The sequence below is a fragment of the Neospora caninum genome, chromosome VI (assembly GCF_000208865.1).
Source record: "Neospora caninum Liverpool complete genome, chromosome VI".
Lineage (NCBI taxonomy): Eukaryota > Apicomplexa > Conoidasida > Eucoccidiorida > Sarcocystidae > Neospora > Neospora caninum.
The window spans coordinates 2,046,690-2,070,009 of NC_018392.1; the positions used below are offsets into that span (position 1 = coordinate 2,046,690).

The 23,320-nt window shown below is 54.5% G+C and overlaps 2 protein-coding genes across 2 annotated transcripts; one reads left to right on the top strand and one right to left on the bottom strand.

Moving 5' to 3' along the window:
• Positions 1 to 696: 696 nt before the first annotated feature.
• NCLIV_017830 (putative 5'-3' exonuclease) lies at positions 697 to 14,447 on the bottom strand (the record flags this gene model as incomplete). The annotated part of the gene is made up of 21 exons (XM_003881975.1): positions 697 to 2,010; positions 2,501 to 2,583; positions 3,021 to 3,395; positions 3,751 to 4,044; positions 4,565 to 4,736; positions 5,244 to 5,371; positions 5,867 to 6,011; positions 6,346 to 6,456; positions 6,708 to 7,553; positions 8,043 to 8,318; positions 8,453 to 9,130; positions 9,511 to 9,619; positions 10,085 to 10,296; positions 10,704 to 10,865; positions 11,274 to 11,459; positions 11,701 to 12,063; positions 12,322 to 12,407; positions 12,844 to 12,957; positions 13,301 to 13,571; positions 13,942 to 14,084; positions 14,303 to 14,447. The coding sequence occupies 21 exons, from the start codon at positions 14,445 to 14,447 to the stop codon at positions 697 to 699; spliced, it is 6,213 nt and encodes a 2,070-aa protein (XP_003882024.1).
• Positions 14,448 to 18,747: 4,300 nt separating this feature from the next.
• On the top strand, positions 18,748 to 19,107 carry NCLIV_017840 (conserved hypothetical protein; the record flags this gene model as incomplete). Its single annotated transcript, XM_003881976.1, has 1 exon — positions 18,748 to 19,107. The coding sequence occupies one exon, from the start codon at positions 18,748 to 18,750 to the stop codon at positions 19,105 to 19,107; it is 360 nt and encodes a 119-aa protein (XP_003882025.1).
• Between the last annotated feature and the right edge of the window lie 4,213 nt (positions 19,108 to 23,320).

The following is a 23,320-nucleotide window of genomic DNA, read 5'->3' on the forward strand; positions in this document are numbered from 1 at the left end:
ATTGTCCGGGACTGTAACTGTAGGGAGACTGAGCTTCGCTGGTTCCCCCGCTAAGGAAGGCCTGGTCGCCTCCACATTCTGAAGCAGCGACTCGTCCAAACTTCTATCGGTTCTAGTAACCTTGCAGGTATAGATACTGCGCTTAAAGTTGCCGCTGATCCCCATATGCTACTGACGGATGCGAAATCATACTAGAAAATTGGAGTAATCTTCTCAGACTCTTGGCAACGGTCCACCCCTCCTCTACCTGAGAAAACGCCAGGAAAAATTAAAGTTGGTCCTCTATGGCTGCAGCCACCATTCGTCGGTAACAGAGACAGTTCCCCTTCGTGGAAGGTGGATTTCGAAAAACAAAGAGTGAAACGCAGTGTATCTGTTCCCTCGAAGCACACGCGTTTAAAAACAGGGTAAGAGTCCTGACAGTCGACCCTCCCGCACTTTGACTTTAAATTCTGAGAAATCCTAGAGTTTGCCGACATTGAAATCGTCACAAAACACTGGGCACAGGTGCACTTCCCATGATTGTTTCGCTGTCTTCCTCTCCATTTCAGCGCTTTGAACTGCTCCACTCAAGTGTCGAGGAAGCGTGTTCACTGTAGGCCTCGCTGCAGCCCGTTCCCCAGACCCCGTGTGCCCTGGCTCCTCATCTTCAAAGACACTGTTCTGCGCGCAGACTGGGCTGCCCGCGCGGGCTCACTACCGCCTCTGCGATCCGCGAAAGCCATTTGAACCCCGGCCAGCAGCCCCACGCCCTCTCCCCGTAGAAATCGCACTATTCCGAGCAGTTCCTGACCTCGCGGCGCCGCCAGAGGGACCACCCGCCTGCGTTCCGCGCCTTCCGGCTGTACATACACCCGAGGCCGCGGAACGACACGGCAGCACACTGGTGCGCAGCAAGACTTCATCGTCTTCTTCATCCCGTCTACTTGTGTCTGGTTCATTTTCGACGCATGCCCCGGCCGCGCCGTCTGCCGGCTCGCGATTCTCGGGCGTAGACAGATTTCCTCGAGACCGCTCCTTCCCCTTGAGCAAGTCGAGCAAGTTCCGGCCTTGCTGCGCCATCGACGGCGACGCTCCGCTGGCCGCAGGCGTCCCCGCCGTGGCCGGCGGGCAACTCGTCGCGCCGGAGCTCGCCGTGCAAGGCGTTCTCGAGTCGAGGAAAAGTCCCGGGGTGGCGGGAGTGTGCGTCGCATATTCGCACGGCTTTTGAGAAACGTGCCGAGCTGCGTCGGCGGCTCTCGGTTTCTGACTGACGCTTCTGCTCTCTACCGTTTGCTCGCGTGCAGGCACGGCCGCTGGTGGATTCATGCGCGCAAAAGACTGGACTATCGGCTCAGCTGCGTGCTGTGGATTCGGCGTGTCGCGACTCATCAGCTGCTTGATGAGCGAAGTGATGTTTGAGGCGCCTCTCTCAACGGTCTGCGCCGCGCTCGTCTGCGGAACGCTATGGGTGTCGTCTCCCCTCCCAGGGTGCGCCTCTCCTACAGGCCGCTCAGCCGCGGAACGGGCCGAAGCGATCTCGCCGCCTGACCCCTGCCCCGTCAAAGACGCTGCAGATGCTGCAGTCTTGATTCCTAAAAGCTCTTTCATGTGCTGCGTTGCATGTTGCTGAACTTGGAGCGACGCAGGCCCCGGCCGCGGAACGCCAGACGTGCTCTCCGCAGGCTCCTTCGCCGTTTCCCTGTCCGAACCCCCTTGAAGGAGGCGCAGCAACGGCCGGCTCTGGTCGGCGGAAGGCGACGCACCCGGACGCGCATCGGCAGATGAACCACCTGCGCGCCGCCCTTGACCGCCGTTCGCAACAGGATGTGGAAGCAAACCCCGACCCTGCGCTTGCGATTCCGTCTGTTGAGCGTCGGGGGCAGTTGCGGGACGAGCGAGGTCGCGGAGGCCCGCGCTCGGCAACAGCGGAGACGCGTTCGAACCTACCGGCGCGGCTCGACGCGCGGGCGCCGTCTCCGGGCGAGCGGCGCCTCGAGACGGCGCAGCTGAACCAGAAGGCGAAGCCGGCTGCACACACAAGAGAACAAAGACACTCGCCTTCCCCTCCAGCACCAAAGGGTTGAGAAGATAGGAACCGTTCCCGACGTGCCCAAGGGCCCACGTGATACGCATTTTCTCAAACGCACAATATGCATAAACATATATGTATGTGTTTTTATATAGGTATATGCATATACAAATGTGTATTTCTAGATATTGGGCGCATGCCGACAAAGAGGAGACATGCGTCTGAGGTCTTGATTAGATACGTACGCGCAATCTGAACGCGTTACATTTGGTCTGCCGCCAGAGCGTTCGCCACTACGCATCTCGCGACTTTGAGACTGAGACGTTGAATCTACTATCTGTTCGTCTCCTCGGGGGCCTGCCGTCCAGGGTCTTTGAAAGTCGGCCACGTGCACACTCTTGTCTCCTCGGGCCACACCGACTCGCAAGGTGCCTTCGGGGCCTCGAAGACAGGGAGCGTGCGTTCTTTAGTCGGTTTCTTTGCACTTACGCGGCTGACGAGAGGAAAGAGCTCGATGCACGGCACGCGAATCAGTCGAAGCGACGCGCACCTTCCGTCCATGTTCTGGGCTCCTACAAAGCAGGCCGATAAAGGATAACGAAAAGGGCGATGAACAGCGAAAAACGAGAAAACTCCTGGAACGCGGCGCGCCACGAAACCCGAAAGAGCATCTGCCAGGGAAAGCGCCTGTCTGCTCGTCGCAGCAACAGTTCCCTTTTTACTCTGTACACCGCTCAGCCAGCGGAACGCGGTTACTTGCACCCTGTGTTCGACAAACGAGCAAAGAAAGACCCGGCATCGACGCGTCTCCGGCGTACGCCTCCACAGAGACAGCTCTACAACTCTGTACCCAGGAAAACCGCACAGTGACCAGCGCTACGCACACCGTAGGTATCTCTATGAGGCTTACGTGAACACCTACGAAACTATGTCCTGTACCTGATTGCAAACTTTTTTCAGATCGCGAACTTATTTCCGATTCGGGTATAGCCTTTTCCGGTTTTCTTACCGAGCTGCACGTGATCGAGAAGAACTTCCACGACGATGTCTTGTAGAATTCCCTGTAGGGCGCCTGCGATTTCTGCCTCATCCCACCACGCCCAAGCTTCGGGTCTGCCGTCGCCGCCCTTCCCTCCTTTCGCGCCGCGTCGTCCGAGCGAAGCCTTCACGCTGAGCGTCGTTTCAAACGCGGTGTCTCCAGAGATGCGGAAAGGAATTGAACCGTCGACCGAACACAACCCGGTGACTGTACCGCGGCTGCCTTGGTAGATACACCCGGCCTGCGTTATGTACGCCACGCGCTGCCCGAGAAAGAGGCGGAGGGTCCAGCGTCCTTCGACGACACCCGAGGGCCGAGAGGCCGTCGAGACAAGCGAGAAGAAACCTGCCGGCACCGCAAGAAACGCATGCGTCGCGGCGCGTCGCATGCACACCCATCTCCCAAGAGAGCGCAGAAGAGAAGCAATTCAAAGATTACACGTTTTATCACAACCATTTGCAGATACAGAGGTACGTATTGACGTCTTTAAATTCTCTTCTCGGGCATTCCTGTACCTCGCTGTCTGAGTGTATCTACAAAACCACAAACCGTGCAGCGGCGGTACGTAACTCTGCCTTTCTACGACTCGAGGGCGGAGGGGAGTTGCACGGAGGAGACGGATGAACAGATCGCGAAGGCAGGAACCGCATCCACATGTGTGAGAGACCACGCGCGTTTGTCGAGACGCCGTTTTTCCCACCTGCTATAATTTTCTTTCGGAGTGCGTCGGCGGAGGAAGCCGGCAGGAGACTGGCAGGCTCAAAGTTCTGGAGAACCGGGAGGTCGTCTCTTTCTCGGTTTGGCCCCACATCCTCTTGGCTTCCCACCCCGTTTTCTCGCAAAACGCCCCTTTCGGATGTCTCTGCTGCCGCAGCGTCGCGGGATTCGCGAGATTTCCGAGGCTTCGACGCTCCGCCTTTCCAGGGAGAACCCGAAGAGGCTCCAGAGTTCTTGCCGAAGGACGCATCGACGACACTTTCGAGAGACGGGAGAACTGCAGAAACATCCGAGAGGGAAAGAAACCAAATCTCCCTTCAGCGACGACCACTAGAGGTAGCGGGACCGCGCCCGCAAAGCCGTTCCGTGGGACGCGCCGACCCACGACGCGAGACGCACTCTGCACACGGAAGCGAGTGAGAATGACACAGACGAGATGAACAGACGGCACCGAGGCGGAGGAAGACAGTTAACACGCAGGAAGCGTCTCAGACCGCTCGCGGCCGAGAGTCGGTCCCCAGTTTCCTCTGTCTCTAAAAGAATTTGTTCCGCTTCCAGAGCTGCCCCGAAGACATATCGAGGCTGCATTCATCGGTGCCAGGGCAAAACAACGCGCAGAGAGAAAGGGAGAGAAAGGGAGAGAAAGGGAGAGAAAGGGAGAGAAGGGAGAGCACAGACAGAGCGGGGGAAGGTGAAACGGAAGGGGAAGAGAGATCACAGAAGGGAGAGTTTTTCTGCCTTTCTGGAGTTTGGACGAGAGACGAAGCGCCACTTGGGCAGCGGCTCTGGATTCTCACCGTCTTTTGGCATCCAAGTGTAGCTACCCTTGACCAGCTTGTTCTTTCGACAAGGGTGTCTCTCCATCGCCGAAACAAACATCGAGGCAGTGAACTGGAAATCGCCGCCTTCCGACGCAAACACACTCGCCGCGGTCAGCGTCGGCGTCTTGAAACTTCCGCCCTGCTCCTTCTGAAAAAGCAGAACGCGGAAAGAGCAGACACTAAAAACAAGGAAATGCCTCTGTGGTTCGTGCTACATCCCGACGAAACAACTTTCTCGGCGATCCCCGTGAGCCCACGCACACCTGTAAGTCGGCATGCAAAAACTTGCGCACATTCACATACACAAATATAAACAGATATACACTTAAATCAAGGTACATGCGATACGGACAGGTTAAAGGGGAGCGCATGCAGAGACAGATATGTTGATATACCTATCTTTAACCACTTCCCTAAAACACCGTGTGCGATGTGAATACTATGTATGTATGTATGTATGTATGTATGTATGTATGTATGTATGTATGTATGTATGTATGTATATATATATATATATATATATATATATGAAAGTATATGTGCGCATATATATATATATATATATATATATATATGCAATAAGACGGCCGTGCACGAGGCATGCTGCGTTCGTCTCTCTGTACGCGTATTTCCTTCTCGTTGCTCTTGGACTTACACAGACTTCGAAAAGTCGTTTGTAGACTGCAGGATATTCGGTGAAGACGTCCCTCACTGCTTGAATGGCTGCTGGCGTGAGAAGGTGGGAAGACATCCTGGAGCCTGGGCCTCGGCGCGGGTTGTCACCTGAAGACCGGAAACAAGAAAAGGACAAGTGTGGAATGGCAAGAAACAAAGACTTGTCGCAGCCAGTCTCTCCAGAAAAACGCGCAGAAACCTAAAGATATTCGTGCATATAAAGGGATATCTCCGCTCAACTCTCTGGAACTGTTTGCATGCATTCATTTACGCCTGGATGCGCATATATATATATATACATATAGATGTACATACAGAGATGCATGCAGATGTGCATTTCTACATTTATGTGCATGTGTGTGTCCGGTTGCATTGTTCGTTGATGACTACACACGGGCTCTTTCTGTTTCCGGGTCGATCTCTACGGGTCGTTTTGTCTGTGTATTCCTGTGTGAAGAGAAAGAGACACGCGTATGCATGCACTCCACTATGCACATATCTACACATATACATATACGTATATATATTCATGTATATATATATATATATATATGTGACATGAATGTTCTTCTGAGAGGTCGGTGGAGAGCGGGAAGCACTTACCATCCTTTCGAGGCCCCATGGAGAGAGGATAAGAATATCCTGGCGAGAAGAGAGGCTCTGAAGAATTTGGGACGAACGTCGCAGTTCCGTCGGCGCCTTCGATCTTTTCTGGTCTGGTGCTAGCGATGATGTGCAGGCCGCAATCCTGCGAAGGGACGAGGCGTTCGACAAGAAACCCGACATGAGAGAGGAAAACCGGAAAAGGCGAAACAGTTGCCGCGTCTGCTGGGCTCTCTCGCGGCCAGTGCTGGCGACCGCATGCAAAAAGTGGATGTCTACGGATCGCTTCTTCCTCGCGGCAGTCGTGGTTCCCTTGGGAAACGAGCCTGAAGAAAAAGCGAGGTCAGCGACGCCTTGCAGACCCCCCGTCCTCTCGCTCTCTGTCTGCGGTTTCCATCCGCGAAAGGAGAAGCGCGCATCCTTGTTGGACAGCCCGCAACGAGGAAAAAAGGCACCACACGGACGGGCGCTTTGCTTACCTCTCGGCGTTCGGCGAGCTTGAGGAAGAAGGACGAGGCGACGGCGTAGAAGACAGACAGGGGCATCTTCAGGAGCGCAGCGGCCTCCGGGACGGTGTGCAGAGGCGGAGGCTGAAAAAGAAGGGCGAGGCCGGAAGGTGAGCAAGGTGCGAGAAAGCTTCGCATGCAGAGACACCGGAGAGACACACGTGGACAAACGCGGAGAGACGAAGCCGCGCCGAAGACTCGCACCCTTTTGGGGAAGAGAACGGCGGTGAGGCGAGAGCAGCACGAAAAAAGGCGAAGACAAGAAATGGACACACACAGGTGCCCAGAAAGGCTCAACAAGTCCCTGTCTTGTGCCGATCTCCCCCGTCCCTTACCAGGCACTGGCGAATAACGCGGTCGATGTTCCACTGGAGTTTTTGTTGGTTGTCCTGTCTCCGGTCTCGCGCGGCCCACGGACTGAAGAAGAGAACGCTGACTTTGTCTTCTTTTCCGCGGTCTGCGTGATTTCTCTGCAGAACAGCCACGACCTCTCCACAACACGCGAGCATACTTTCTCTCTGGTCCACGACAAGAACTTCCGTCCCCTCTCTCCATTGAGCGTCTCCGCCGGCTGTCTCCTCGCGCCCCGCCTGTGCGCTCTCGGGCGCGAGCGGAGGGCGGAGACACCGCGGCAAAGGCACGGGGAGGGAGACGAGGGGAAGGAGACGGAAGACAGGTTTCTCCTCGAAGACAACTGCAGGCGAGCGCGCATCCGCAAAAACCTCCACAGCCCTGACAGGATTCAACTCGAGCAGAATGGAAGACGGGAGCGTGGCGGGATGTGCGCTTCGACGCGCGACTTCGGCCTTTTGCCCTGGAAGCGCAAAAGTGATCAACTCCGCGAGACGCAGAAAGTCCTCGGCAGACGAGAGCGCGAAGCGGGCTAACGCCGACGGAGACAGCGACTGCGTGGCGAGAGGGAGGGAAACTTCGTTCTTCGGCTGGGTCGGCGAGGCACGAGCAGACAAGGCCGCGTAGGCGGCGTTCGCGGGGAAGTCCAGACCGATGCGCTTCAGTCGACGCGTCTCCGCTGCGACTGCTTCCTGCTGCTGGAGCGGCGGGGTCGACTCTTCGACGCCGACAGGACAGGGTGAAGAAAACAGGAAAGCCGGCGAGAAGGAGGAGAGACAGAGCGACTGCGCAGGCAACGCGTAGTAGAGATTGGGCAACCACACTGCAACCTGGAAACCGGAAAGAAAAAGAAAGAGACCGCCGTCGTGAGAAAGAGAGGCGCGCGCGAAAGAACAGAGACATACGCGCAAGAAGAGGGAACGCAGAGACAGAAACCAGAGGGCTCAGAAGAACAAAATCAGCAAGGCGAAAGAGAAAAGGAGGGAGAAGGAAGAGGAGGAAATCGAAAGAAGGGAAGAAACGGCGCCACAGGAAAAAGACTCCAGAGTGGGGACTGTCTCCTGACTTGTCTCTTTCCGGAGTCGCTCTTCTCTCGCCGTCTTGCTCAAAAAAAAGAGGCAAAACGCGGCAAAACGGAGCAGCGCGGCGCTGGCGCTGATACGGCAAGGCGGAAACACAAGCGAGAGATTCAAAACAAGGACGCACCAGTCCAAAAGCTCCCGTCTCCGGCGCTGTGTTTCTGTACGTTTCTCTGTCTGCGGTTTTTGTCTCTTTCTGTCTCCGATTGGCAGGCCGCGTGTCCCTTTTCTTCTCCTCACCGGTTTTGCGAGACGCAGAAAGGGAAAGTCGTAGTGGAGCAGCGGCGCGCGCAGGTACGGGAGGAGATGCTTCGCGGGATCGAAGGGCTCTACCGCCCGCGTCAGTTTTGCATGCGCAGCTTCTGAAGGCCCGTCGGAGTCGTCTGACCTGGCGAGGACAGGCGCGAAGAACGACGCACCAGAAGCCGCAGCGGCGTAGGGCGGCACGACTTGAATCAGCACTGAGTTCTTCTTCGATTCGCTGTTGAAGACTTTCACCCCAACGAAGTAGTCCCACTGAAAACGCAGAAAGGAGGGACAGCGCAAAGGGCCTTAAAAGACGAGAGAGAAAAAGAGAGGACGAGACAGGACGGAGCGAGAAGAACGGCGACCGGCAAGCAACGAAGGTGAGCGAGGCCACGTTTCCTTACTTCGAAGTTGAGGCGGTGAAGGGAAGGGAATTCTGCGAGGAGAGGCTTGGTTCCTGTGAGGACAAAGTTTGGAAAGGCGTACGCGTTCCGAGGAAGGGCGGGCCCTCTGCATGCATCGACGTCTACTCCGCCTGGCAGCTTTCCGTCGGAGACGCCTCCGCCTTCTCTTTGTCTCTCTTTCTCGCTCATCTCGACCACCATCGCAGGCGGGCAGACCTCAATCACTTCCTCGCGCACGCAGGAGTGTTTCAGACTCGGGAAGACAGACGGCAGGGACGAAATCGCTTTCCGCGGCTCCAGCGAAGCGGCGGCACGCGCGAGCGACGCGTCGAGCAGCGATTTGTGGGGCGGAGCCCGTCCCTTTTCTTCTGCCACGCGCTCGCGGAAGAAGAAGAAGCGACAGGCCATCACGGGGTCTTCCTCGTCTTCTCCGCCGAACCACTGAATCGCCGAAGAGCTCTCGAGAGCCTCCGCCTCGTCCGCCGCAGTCTGCGCAGCGACGGCCAGCCGCCTCAGCGTGCGGGAACGCAAATGACGGTCCCGGTACAGCAGAACGTTTTTCCCACGCGTGTTGCGGCGCGCCTCCTCCCCCGTCAACTTGGAGAAGAGCGGAAGAGCCTCCTTGTACAGAAGCTTCTCCTCGATGAAAGGCAGCAACGTCACGCCTCCCCATGGCACCTGAGCGGGAAAACACGACGAGACAGCAGGGGTTTAAAACGGGCACAGAAAGAGGGAAAGGCTTCCGACGCTTGCTCTAGCTTTCGCCTCTTTGGAGTTTTCATCGCCAACAAAGATTCGATCGAAGCACTCTCCGTCAAGACACACACAGACATCAGGAAGAAGGAGACTTTCGCGCAGGCGAAAACCGCCAAAAAAAGGCGCAACTCGTTTCCTCCACCGCACGCGTCTTCTGCCTGGTCGTCTTTCGCGCTGGTCCCTTCCTCCTCGCGTCTCTTCGAAGGGATGCTTTTTCACCCCACAGGTTCCGGCGCCACCGTGTGCGTCTCTCTCCTTTCTCTCTTGTCTCTGTTCTCCCTCGTCTCTTCCAGCGGACTCACCGTGCAGCCTTCCATGTCCACCTCGAAATCCGTTGGAAAGTACGGCAACAGTTCCAGCGACGGAGACAGCAGAATTTGCCGCAGGGCTTTGGGCAACAGAGACGCACTCCTGAAGAGACCGAAAACGAACAAGCCGACAAACACGCGTCGCTTCTGGTGAGAGACGCACCGTGATGCAGGAGTCGCCCGAACCGGTTCTCGTCTTTGAACCCCCCTGCTCTCCGTTGTCTTTTGCTCTTTGATCGATATTTTCTCATCGACTTTTTCGTGCACTGTATGTGCGGCCCCCAAACAGAGAAGAGGAGCTTTTGCCAGCGCGAGACGGTTTCTTCCCTCGGCCCTCTCTCGCGACTTCTTCTGTTTCCGTCTGAGCTGCTCGTGCCGCTCTCACTGGGCATAAAGCGAGAAGAAGGACAGAAAAGAGCGGAACGCGTGGAGCACCAACTTTGCTTTCTTGTTCTTGTTTCCGTCTCTCTCTCGCAGCCGCTTTTCTTCCCTTTCGTCTTTTCTTCTTTGCCCTTTTTCCGTTTTGTCTGTGGGCCGCTTGGCTCCGCGTTCCGCCTGTCTCGCCTACTTGGGCGGGAGAATCGAAAGAAGCTGCATGAAAGGTGCGTAGGGTTTGCTGGCGGGGAATCGGATTTCCTTCCGTCGCAAGTCGGCGAGGTCTTTCACGCCCTCGGTGAAGAAGGAACAACACAGCACGTCGGTCATGAACGGCGCGTAGTGGTGGGGATAGAACCAGTCCCATCCACTGTAGTGCGGTCCTCTGAAGTAGTAGTAAAGAACCTGCAGAGGACAGAGACCGAACGGAGCACCACACGGAAACGGGGGAGCTTTACACAGAAACACCCAAGAAATCCGAAAATAAGGAGGCTGAAAGAGTGGACGGAACCCAAACAGCGACAGAGGAAACCCAACGGCGCTTCCAATGCACAGACAACAGGCGGCACGGCTGAGAGAGAGAAAGGGAAAGAAAACCGAGAAGGACGAGTGGCAAGGAAGCAGCGAAAGAAATTGAAGGGAGCGCACGACGAGAGAGAGCGGAAAGATAGGAAAGAAAGAGAAGTGGAAAGATAGGACAGAAAGAGAAGTGGAAAGGAAGAAGAGAAAGAGAAGTGGAAAGGAAGAAGAGAAAGAGAAGTGGAAAGGAAGAAGAGGTGGAGAAGAGCGAATAGACGAGACCGGCAACCTACCCACTGGAGGCCTTCGAGATAGTCGACAGCGAGGCGGTCAATCTGTTTTCTGCCTTCCGGTGTGTGCCCATCCATGCCCATCTTCTTGAGGTAAAAAGCCTGTCTGTACGCGAGAAGCGCGTCCCCCGACGGAGGCGGTTTGCTCTCTGCGTGCGCCTCTCTCTGAGCCAGGGACGAAACAGGAGAGAGGCGGGGGAGCGAGAAAAGATGAAGACAGCAAAACAAAGGAGAAGAGAAGAAGCAAAAGAGAAGAAGAAGGCACAAGAGACGGGAGACAGCAGACGAGAAGGATACGAGGGAAGCGAGGACGAAGACGAGAGCAGAAAAAGGCGCAGTGCAAAGAGATCTGAATACACGCGGAAATTCGTCAACGCACGTATTCGTAGAGGAGAGACAGGGAGAACGGTTTCTGTCTTTGTCGACGAAGGGAGGGAAAACCCCGAAACCAGCCTGAGCGAGACAATTATCTTCCCAGCAATCGATCGTCTCGCTGCATGCAAGCTCCACGGCCTCCCCCCTCTCCTCTCCCGGGCACCTGCCTCAGAACGTCCAAGACGAAAACGCACGCACCGCGTTTCTGCGCTTCGACTGGATCCACTGGCTGTCCGCGGCCCACTCCTGGAGAAGATCCGTTTCGACAGTGTCGACGAAGAGGGAAAGAAAAAGGAAAAAGTTGCAGAAATCGATCTGGCCGCACCCCGTCGACAGCCAGGGCCCTGCGGGGCTCGGCGCCTGCTCGGCGAGGACGGCGTACCCCTGAGAGAAACGAGGAAGGAAACAGAGCGACAGCGTAGACTTCCTGGACACGCCAAAAAAGGCGATGTACCAGAAACCCAGCACAGGACGCGGCGCGCTGTCCCCATCTTTCTCGGGAAGGCGCACAGAGACAGCGTGAGGCGAGCGCGCTGTCGCGAGCGCGTGCGCGTTCGAGCCCAGAGCCCTGCTAGGCTCCTCGCTCTCTGGACATCTCGCGTCTCTCGCGTTCTTCTTCTCTTACTTGCAGGTACTCCTTGTAGCAGGTCATGAGGAGATCGAGGCCGCCGTCGGCGATGTCTGTGGCCTTTGGGTGTGGTAGAAAGTCGTTTCCAACCATGAAGCAGAAGAGCACGTAGTCGTCGATGATGCGTTCGCGTTCTCGCGGATAGAGAAGAGAAGGGCGGAGACTCGGACTGCCCAGGCTCGCGTCGAAGACGATCTCTGCGGGCGCGGCGCCGTCCGCCCGCGAAGGCTGCTCTTTCTCGTTTGAGCTCGATTTCAAAGCAGGCGCCGCGCGGAGAGCGACAGCGGCAAACTCCAGAAAGAGGTACTCTCGCAGGAGGGAAATGTGGAGAAGCTGAAGATTCTCGCGCTTCGTCAGCAGCTGAGAACGCGCACGGGGCGAGACAGAGAGAAACGGCGAGTGGGAGATTAAGCGAGGAAGCCGAGAAACGAGACAGACGCGCCGGAAAAAAGGCGAGACACGGGAGCGATCGGGGACAGGAAAGAAGCAGGAGGGCGCCGGAGCGAAAGGCCACGCCGCCCGTAGAGCATGCAGAAGAGAGAAATGCAATTTAGGACAGAAGAGAGAGAAGAGCCAGGCACCTCTCACAGCTCTCAGAAAAACAGACGAGAAACTCACTCGGTCTTGCGGACCCTTCGTGACAGCTTTTCCGAAAACCACTTCCTCTCGAAGAAGACAAAAGTGCGGCTCGTGCGACGCCAGTGCTGAAAAAAAGAAAACAGAGACACACAGGAGACACAAACGGAGACAGTGCAAAAAGGGCCTTGAGGGCCGCCGACCTGGACCTTCTCTCCGCTTCCCAGCAACCTCCATCTTTAAAAAAAATACCGGAACCGCCTTTCATACGCAAATGCCCTCAAAACATCGAAACGCAAAACTGTGGCAGCTAATCTACTACCTTACAAAAGCACATATATATATATATATATGTAGACAGAGATATACCGATACGTATATACATGTAAATGTGCATTGTCTAAATAGACATATTTACAGGTAGTGCGTACAGATTTGAAAGCATATGTACATGCATCTATGGATATCCATATGCATGCATATATATATATATATATATAGAGAGAGAGAGAGAGAGAGATTGATGAAGATGAGTTTGTTTACTGCGTCCACGAGCGAACTTACAAAGCATAATAAGATCAGCATCCAAGCCGTAGAGGCAGTGGCGAACATTTCGCCCGCTGTGGGGATCCGATTTCGAGCACCGTATGAATTGCATGATTTTGTGTTCGCCTTCTCCTGGAAACAACAGGAGAGATCGAGAATCTCAGCCCAGACTTTGAAAGGCAAACGAACAGCTCTATCACGAACCGGGCAGAACCACACCTATCGCAGAGAACGTATATATATATATATATTTCTATCGCATGCATGTGTCTAGACATACCTATGAAGATCCACATTCATATCTCTACATATATCTGCATATCTGCATATATATATATATATATATACGTATTTATGCGCATGCGTTTCTTTGTCGTTAAAAGATATGGGAAGAGAAACGGCGGGAGAGAGTCGACTGAACGGAACTTTGAAGCAAAGAAGAGATCCGCTGAAGGCGTTAAGCCTCGCTTCTCACCGGGGACGTCCGGGCCAGAAAGCACAACTTTGAGATGCTTCCACCGCGCATCTTCGTTCAATTTTTTTTCGCAGAAGAAGCGCAGATGACGGAAGAACTTGGCCATGAACTCCGTTCCCGGAGAAATGCAGTTGGAATCAAAGTGTCCTCCCGACGGAGGCGACTGCGGGGCACTCTTGTCCTGTTTGCGCTGCATCTTCAGCAGGCGATGCTCCTCCTTTTGCCGAGCCAGCTCCGCGGCGTCCTTCGCCGCGCGGTAGCGGCGCGCACGCTGCAAGAATCGAGCAAGAACAAGAAGAACGGGAGGATGGACACGAAAGAGAGGCAGAGAGAGAAAGAAAGAAGAAAGAAAGACAGAACAGAAGGAAAGAAGCGAAAGAAATGGGAAGAAAGAAGATGAACTAAGAAGAGGAAGAAAGAGGAGGAAAGAAGAAGAGGAAGAAAGAGGAGGAAAGAAGAAGAGGAAGAACGGAGAGAAAGAAGAGTGAGACAGTGAGGGAGGCACAAAGCCACAGGCAAGAGGTGAGGAAAGAGACAAACGCGCGGGAGTCAGGCTATTGAGCACGGGGCGAGACGACGAAGGAGAGCGACAGGAGGAGAGTCCCTCAGAATGCGTTTCTGTTCTTGTTCAACGCTTTTACCTGTTGATTCATCTTTGCACGAGGCGCAACACCATCTGCTGCCAAGACCAGAAATTTCTTCGGATTGACAGTGGAGATGATGAGGTCGAGAGCGGCAAAAACGTCAACCCACATCGCGTCTTCACTCTCATGCAGCATTCCCCCTGCAAAAAAGTGAAAGCACACCGGGAAATCCAACTGTATACATAGATATACGGATAGAGCTATATATAGATAGATGCATCCACATGAATAAATAGGAAATCAGCTTCATGGATGCGGAGGTCGACGCCGAGAAGGAAACAGGAGAACGTGATGACGCGAGTGACGCGCAGCAAGGCGTGCTGTCGCTACAAGAGGTGATCTCGAGGGGGGTGTTTACCTGAGTTTCCATGGGAGCACGTGTGCAGAATGCCGTTCATATCGAGGTAGAGGTTGTCGAATTCCGGCAACGACGCTTGCGTGATTTTTTCGTTGATGAGCGGGTAGCGCTCACTAAGCCACCGGTAGAACCTGCCGATCCCCATCTTGGAGAGCAGGCGGAAGAGACGCGCGAAACAAACTGGAAAAGACTCCCTGACGGGGGGACACTGGCGAGGACCGGAAGTTCCCTCTTCGCAAGGACACCGGGCGGCGCAGTTCTCGGCTATTCGGCGTAAAACCGAAAACGGGTCGGCACAGAGAGACGGAACCTGTCTCCGAAAAAGAAGACCACGTCAATTCGAGAGAGCAGCAAGGCGACAAAGAGAGCGGAAACGACTGGACAGACTGGAAAGCAAATACGCAAGAACGCCTTTCCCTCCAGAGGAGAGAGACAACACAAAGGCGTCAAGAGACGGCAAAGGCTGCGACGCTCGAAGGCTGACGACTCGCGGCAAGTTTGCGCCGAGAATTGAAAAGAACGTTCCCTTTCGAAACTCATTCCCTGCTCAGGCGCTGCAGCGGCTGCAGCGGGACAGGAAGAAAGGATCTTTGCCTCTGGAGAAAGAATTTTTGCCTGGGAAAAGGGGCTGAACCTGCGGCGGCGAAAACGGTGAGAGCACGTGGCAAGCATTCAAGTGACCCAGGCACGTCCTCCGGGGGCGGCATGTGGAAGTCCGTCCCTCTTTCTTCCTCTCCCCTCTCCCTCGCAGTTCTTCCGCCTCGCTGTGCCTGTGTGGGTGCATGCAAGATCTCTCCCGGGTGTCCGGCCTTGGGTCACATTCGCAGGAACAGCTTTCGCTCGCGAGATATGTGGACAGGTGCGTCCACGGAGACACGCGACGGGGGCATGGCTGAGACAGGAACCTAAGGGACTGGCGGGTGTGCACATCCCCGTCTTCGTGAAGCGCCGGTGGCAGGGGGGGGCCGCGTCGACGCGTTTCAGGCGCAACTCGCCGAGAGAAAAAGAGGGAGTTGCCGAAGAACGAGAAAGAACGCAAAGAAGGGACGTTTCAGACCTGCGATTGGCGTCGTCGCCTCGATGCGGTTCGGGAATGTCGATTTCCCGAAACGACGCGGTCAGGCAGACAGCCACTTTAACGAGCGAAGAACGGCGAAAACGAGAGAAGACGCGCGAGCGCGACTTCTCCGCAAAAAACTTGGCCGTGAAGACTTTCCAAAAAACAACGCAAGCGACAACTGCGACGAGTCCCGCGGCGCGAGAAGCGCGGGCGGCGAAGAAACAAGAAAGCCTCGGCCTTTGTTTGAGAGAGACACGTGATCCTCGGAAGTCGTGACAGGCCGGTCGGAAGCTGGCAGAACGAAAGACACAAATCTCCAAGAGTGGTTTGTCGAACAATTTCTCGCTACAGAACGAGAAACGAACGCCGTGTGCATGCCAAAAAATCCCGACATATACACGCTGCCGCATGCACTTCCCGCTTCTACCGTGGACTTGGGCCGAGAAAAACGCACAGCGAGTCGTTTCTCGGCCCGAAGCCTCGGGGAGGAGAAGCCGCTTCGCCTAGTCCAGAAGAAAAGATGTAAAACAGGGAGACGCGGTGGAGCGACGCGTCGAGATTCCCCTGGCGAGTCGGTGCACATGACTCTACGCACATCAGGTATCTACGGCAGACACGTATGTCTGTCGACGGTACAAAACCTGCAGCAATGTACAAATATGTGTACATATATATGCAAGTATGTGTATGCAGTGTGTCTTGCTGGATCATCACTCGCTAGGCAAAGGCGCTGGTATGCATTTACTGCTGTATACATGTATACATACACTAGGGGAGCAGCCAGCACATACGAACCGGTGTTAGCCATTTCGAGGCTTTTTGCGCTGGGAAGTAGAAGCCAACCTTTTTCGGATGCAGCACAAGCGTCTAGAAAGCAGTTCGTCGTTTCCACAAGGGAGGCTTCTCGTAGTCGGTTAGCACATAAGAGAGCGAGACGCATTTAAAGCCCGACGAACGTCGCCCCGAACAGTTGATAAAAAACAAGTCTGGTTGCTGGCACTGCAGAACAGAAAAAAATGAGACGGTCCAGTCCCCCGAGTTGCAGACCAAGTCGAGCACTCGCACGGGGAAAGAAGGGATTTTTCTGGGCGGAGATGTGGAACCTCCGGTAAGCGGGTCTCGTTGTTTCGCCGTCTTCACTAGTGTCACGTCCTCAACTCGGCTAGACCGTTGATCTACAGTTACTTCTTTCCTTCCATTTCGGAGCAATCCCTACCTGTGTACTGAATCACAAAGTGCAGGAGCTTAGGAGATGATAATTTCGTTCCACCGGTTACGTCCACGCGTAGCGTGGCGCCTTTGAGGTGCACGGGGGCGGTTGTGATTGACAGGAGTCTCTGGGTATCCTTCTCGAAGGACACATTTCCCTGCTTGCAAGCTATGGCAGGTGATTCTTAATGCGAGGTTCCCACTTTTCTAATGGTGTGCGCCTCCAGAAAGTTAACTCGTTTCGCATCCGGTGCTTGGCGAGGTCGGAATCCGCACCGTCACCTTCGAACCTCTCCGGATTCTCGAAAAGAACGCCTCTGGAACCATCTGCATTCCAACAGCAACGCGACTCTCGGAAGATGCGCAATGACAGTTTACACGGCGAAAACGTGACGTGTGAGTCTGCAAGTCGGATTCAGAGGTAGCAACTCATGACTGGGCTTCACGATTGGCTTTGACGTTTTTGTGTGGCCGCCGGCCGCCAGAGGAACAAGTTTCTCGTTTTTGGGGAACGGCCCAGATATTAACCACTTCGCAGTCCACTTTGGGACCAAGCTGCGGGATGCTCCAGCGGCCTTACGAGATCCTCGGAGTTACCGAACAGATATGCCCTTTTTCGGACTCCACCCGCTTCTGGCTACAATGTCTGGTGCTCTGCACTTTTGGTTTGTCTCTGTGATATGTCTCAGCATTTGGATGACATGATAGCCTTGCGTCTTTACGGTGATTCTGCCGCCGAAAGAGCTGCAACTTTTCCCCGACACTGCCTGAGACGTCTCAGGTATACTATGTATTCTCTAGCGGAAGAGACGTGGCTCTCAGAAACTGAGCTCGAGAGGTGGGGACAAAACCATCTACGCTACAAGTTTGGCTCTCAAGGAGTGACCGAAGTTGAGCATAGCAACAGTAAGGTGGAGGCGTTTTTCCAACCAACTGTCTGCTTTAAGTTGAACGCGGCGCTGCTCCACGGAAGGAACGGATCTAGGTGGTCAGTGCACTTCGTCAGAGATGGCAGTATACATGTAGAATTTGATATTAACAGTGTCTGTTCGCGCAGCTGCCCCGAAGTTCCTCTTTTTCTGGAGACGTGGGGTCCGCTGTAGCTCTCGGTTCTCCTTGAAACTGTCCTATCCGCTGGCTTTTCTCACAGTTATGGCACCCGAAGGCAGGCCGCTGAGCGCAACATCGTATTTAAACCCCATAAACGGCCCGCCATCTCCTGGGATATCCTGATCAAATTGGCCACGTCCTCGAGGGCAGGAGGACGTCTTCTCATGCTATGATCATCTTCCGTGGCTCCGCTACTAGGGTTTCTCCTCCGGTCAGGCAGTATATACCCCAGGTTTTCAACACTGTGGCAGCCTCCCTGTCAAGGGAGAGTCATGGAACATCTCAACGAAGCAAATACAGACCCCCCCAGCAAGTAAGAGGCGAGGCTGCCAGCATCTCGTGCTATCGCTGAGGCCTTTGCTGGCGGTCCAAACTACGACTACCCTGACAGTTGTTCCGGACCTTGTGCGCTGCTGAGAGGGTCCCCGTCTTGAAACTGGGCCCGAAGCTCCTTACACATGTGTTTGAGTCGATGGCCCTTAATTCCAATGTGCAGTGGGTGTCTGTGAAGTCTTACGGCATTTCGTTGGTCTTCGACACTGCGCCGTCTGGGCTACGTTCGTGGAGTTCACCACCAAGGCCAAGCACGAAAAGCCTCTGCCGTGGTCAATGTTGAGGGCAACTTCTTCGTCAGAGACTTTGGCACTACGACATCAGGGAAGTGTGCCGTCTACGTGGACGCGGAAAATCCTCCAGAAATGGTAAGGTACGCGAACTTCCGGTCCGTTTCCGTAGCTATTTGCATGTGTCTGAGGTTCGGCAACCCTCAAAAAGCGCGGGTGCATGCGGTTTCCTCCCGGCCGCAGGTTGCGACCGTTTGTCGATTTTTCGCTTGCGTGCACCGGCAAGAAAGCACCGGGATCGTGGCCCAAACGCTTTTCATTTTCATCCAGATCCTGAAAGTGACTTTTCCGCTGCGTGTCACCGCTGAATTTGCTCTCAGGTTCCTCGCACAGGGACTCACGCACTGGGCATCCCGTGGTGGCGTTGCGGCCTTTCTTTGTCGTCCAGGGGCGACTGCTCCAAAAACTCTTGCTATTTTCCCCTTCATCTGTACTGCAAAAAGATGGGAGTGTATCCTCCCGTAGCAGGTGGGCCCATCTACTGGGCACTCCGCAACACGTTCCTCGGCGCGCGTCGGACGTCTTGCCGTCTCATGCGCGCGTACGACATGAACTGGGACATCTCCAAAGTCGTTTGCAATGGCGTTCCGAGGAACTCTTACAACCCGAGCGTGAATGAGTGGATTTGGAATGTCGACACAGATCTGTGGAATGGTGCGGGAGGAAAGGCCTGGTTCATTCTGAGCGGACAGGTCATGTTCACGTTCTTCTGGTCCTTTTCGCTGTACACCCTTCTCGAGCGCTGGTACGTCAACGGCAAGATTGATACGTTCAGCAAGTGGCAAGGCCGTCCGACAGACTAAATTTCGCCACCGAGAGCCCATCTGCGTCAAAATGCGATCCTCTTGTGGAAGGTCTTCACCGAAAGAGTTCCCTTTTCTCGATGCTCGTTGGCGACGTCTAGTGGGTTCCGTCCTGTCTGTGGTCCCCGACGCGCGCGCCGGTGTTGACGGCTGAGAGTTCACAGTCCAGCAGCTCTGTAAACGGCTGCTCGCTCTTCTGTCTCTCTCCGCGCGTGTGGACGAGGGGAAAAACGTTGCTCCAGCTTTTGAGTTGCACGAGCAAACTGGGGCCGGACGCAGTTGACGCCTCCCCGACGATCAAAACGTGGAGGCAGTGCCTGCTGGCATTGGTGACGTGGGACGGTATGAGGGTGCCTTTTGTGATGATGCAACCGTGTTGATGAGCTATGTGAACGAATATGAGTGTGCATGCGGACGATTGTCGCATGAAAAGGACTTCTGTGCTGCGCCCGAGTTCAACATCCATTCCCTTGTGAAAAAATCACTGACCGATTCCTGTATTGAAGAACACGAATCGACAGCAGCGGAAACGCGAGAAAGTCTCTTTTTGACGATAGGTCGGAAAGAGTATTCAGAGGATAGCGACTCCGGGGGTACTTCTTAGGTTGTCCGGGGGCGAAACTGGGTTTTCTTCGGCTTCCCAGGAAAACGTACCATTTCGCCAAAAGAATCGAACACACCTTACAAAACGTACGTGTGCGTTGTAAGCTTTGGAGATAGACAGAAAAACAGGCGAGATGTGATTGGTAACGACTCCTGGCTCAAGAGGCGAGCCGGTCCGGAGCGGTGGGTTCAAGAGTTCGTTTGTGAAGCAAGTCGCATCTAGCATACGCTGATTCATGTGCTTCCACACGCTACACACACCGCACTCGAACTGGAAATCGTCCGTAGTACCCCGGAGGCTGACGATGGGTCCCGGGACAAGGTTCGTCGCTTCAGAACCTAAACACCGGTCTGTGTTCATGCGCAGCCAACCGTGCACTGAAACCGAGGGGTGACACGTGGGAGAAAAATTAAGATTGCTCCTGTACCAAGATGCAGTGATCTAAGAATATGTTTGAGTTGGCGTCTTCTCGGCGTTGCCTTAGGCGTATAGCCGTGCATATCTGTATCTTACCCCTGCAAGGATGGCCAGAAAGTCTAACAGTTTAGATGCTAGGGGGACAACACCGGAAAAGCTTAGTCTAGGCAGTGACAGGAGAGCACAACGCAGGCAGCTTCGACCAGCAGCGGAAGAAAGTTTTCCTTCTGCTTAATGCCACTAAGACCTCGCTTCCTATATGGCGCACGGAGGATCACCCGAGCACTAGGATGCCGCCGCCGCGATGGCATCTCAAACAGTGCCCCGATCTACACGAGAAACCGGACCATGCGCAAGTCATGTGAAACGCCCTGTTCTTGGCAAGTTCTTTCGAGTTTACGCAATTCACAGCTTAAGTGAGCATTTGTGTGTAAGCCCTATTGTGCCGAAGAACTTTGTTCATTTTTTCTGGTTTGGACGAACCACCTCTTTCGGCGTGTCGCTGGGCGTGAGTGACTCAGTCGGCTGTCCCGTTTCTTTCGGACTTTCTTTCCTAGTGGTACCGACAAGCTGAATTTTCCATGCGTTATACCATCGCACACCGTGGACGTATCTCTGGTCGAATGAAAGTCGACCGGCCATGCGCCACAAAAACCTTTGTCGCAGAAGGCAGACTGAAATACTGAGGCTAGAAGAACCCCTTGTACGAAAACAAAAAAGAAAAACCTCTTACCGTGTTGAAGTTGACCCTGGGACAGAGTTCCCTCCAAAAACACTAGGAGGTCCCTACGAAAAAAAAACCTGCTAAGCACATTGTCCACGTCGCTACCTGATACACTACGCTGGTTTCTTCCAACTGCACGCTTTCTGTTCCAGGCTTTTCCAAACGCTCGGTTGAGGCAAACGTCTCTTCTGCGAAAGCCAAAGCGTGTACTGTCCATTCTTCCTCTCCTGTCAGATTTCCGTCCGCGTAGTTTTCTCCTGTCGAGGCCAGGAGAGCTAGAAGGATGTCGTTTGGGATGCGCTATAAAAACCTCTTTCGAAAGCCACCGAGCCGCAGACTTCCTCAGAGAAAGAACCTAGATGCTGTGCTCCTTGCCTCATCTCGGAAAACAGTCAGGGGTACTAGCGCCGCATGGAGGAGTCCAAGCGGTTGACGTCACGCGGCATAACTGCATGCACAAAACGAAAAAACATGCGTGCTCCGGCATCGAATTTGGTCTTTTGAGCATCTCCACTGCTTCGTTCCACGAAAGCTTCGCCAAGCACTCGATGCAACGGGCAGCCCTCCTCTTTTCAGCTGCTCCCTTGAACGTGAATGCACGGAAACACTCTTTCTGCATCATTCTTCGTTCTCTTGCCTGCGTGTGTCTACGACTAGACAGTCCCGTAACCCTGGAGGCACTACGCCGTAGATAAAAAATTTGTGTGCACACATCGATTTGTGGAGAGAAACAACCTGCTGCATAGGATAGCATAGACACTACTTCTGAGCGCGCACACCCCATCACTCACGCTGGAATATCCAGGAACCCGCCGTGCCTGTCGAAAACCTATCCTCATGACAAAAATGCCGAGAGACTTACAGCAGCTGAGTTGGGAGCAAACAAGGAAGGCGATAAAGATGAGGAAGGTCAAGAGCCACTGCAGACGCCGGCACAGCGACATGCGGGGAAGCAAAATGAGATGGGAGAAAAGGAGGAGGGCTCGCGTTTTGCGGGGAGACGAAACATTCGCGACTCTCTAGTCGACGCTGTTGAGTCAGTTTTTGAGAAAGCACCTGTCGCACACCCACTACCGATTGGTAGAAAGACGTTTTCCCGTGTCCTCCGTACACAGCCAAGAGACCGTGCTCCCTTTGTGCCGCCCGCCTGTCCCCGAAACCTGTTTCTCTCCCTTTCCCCTCCATTCGAAGGCGCTCTCACGTGTCTCACATGCCACCAAAAAACCGGCGACAGACTGGCACAGAAGCGCGTCAGGAGAACAAAAAAGGACAGCAGCAGGAGTCTATCTCGACGCCTACACCCCTTTTAATGTCCTTGCTGTGCCACCAAAGGAACCCAGAGGTTCCTGGGGCCAGCTGAAAAGAGGGAGATTCCGGGCGATGTTCGCAACGGGTGGAAAACTCTTGTGGAGCATTCGCGAGATCTGTCCGTTCCTGGACAGGAGGAAGGCGCGCCTCAACTAGCAAAGCACGTTGCCGAAACGATGCAGGGTCTTTGTCAAAGGAAGCGACACGCGCGGGGGTAACATGGGAGAAACGTGGTCATAGAAAACTGAAAACGCCTTTTCGACAGAGAGACGCGCGATCGCCGATGCTCATATGAGTAATCGTACCTGCATCCACCAAGGCCTCAAGTATTTTTGGATGTAGTACCACACGTCCATTCTCGGGAGGGGCCTCGCCATGTCCTGCGCGGCGCAGAGCTGTTCGGCAAAAAGAAGAGAGCGCCTCCGATTCAGAAACGACGAGACGTCCGCGGCTCGGCTGTCAACTTGCAGGAGCTCTGGATGTACGAGAAGACTAAGACTGCATGCGTTCTGCGGCTTCTACTCCGCGAGGCAGGAACGCCTTCGTGAGCGCGAGGAAGTTCAAAACATGTGCATGCAAATACGTCGAAAATCTCGCAACGCACACACATTTGAATATATATATATATATATATATATTGACATTTATATGCGGAAAGACCGCTTAAGAAGACGGCGTCTGCGAGTACAACAGGTCACTGTCAGATACATCTGGATGCATGCTTATCTGGAAGGGAACGAGTAGCACTAAAGACTTGTGCCTTTACCCATGGATGCACACTTGCATTGCACGGGACGCTGGATGTGTGAGAGGATTATGGCGACGGGGGGGACTCTCTTCCCTCACAGGCGATCCTAGACACAACGAAACAGCTGGTCCGAGAGGGTTGCCGCGCAGATTCTAAACACGAGTGTGTGAAGAGCTCACCACGGTACAAGAAAGAAGAAAAACGGCGAAGGCGACGATGTGGGGCAACAACGCCCTCGCATCCAGAGCACCCGGCGTCCGTCTTCTCCGTCTCCCGTCGTTCTCTCTCGTTTCTGAAGCCCCGAGGCGACTTTCTGTGAGTTGGACGGACAGCCTGCGGTCTTGAGTGACGCGCTGCAGCTTCTCGATGAGACTTCTGTTTTCACTCAGCAGCGAATTCCGGCCTTCCTTCA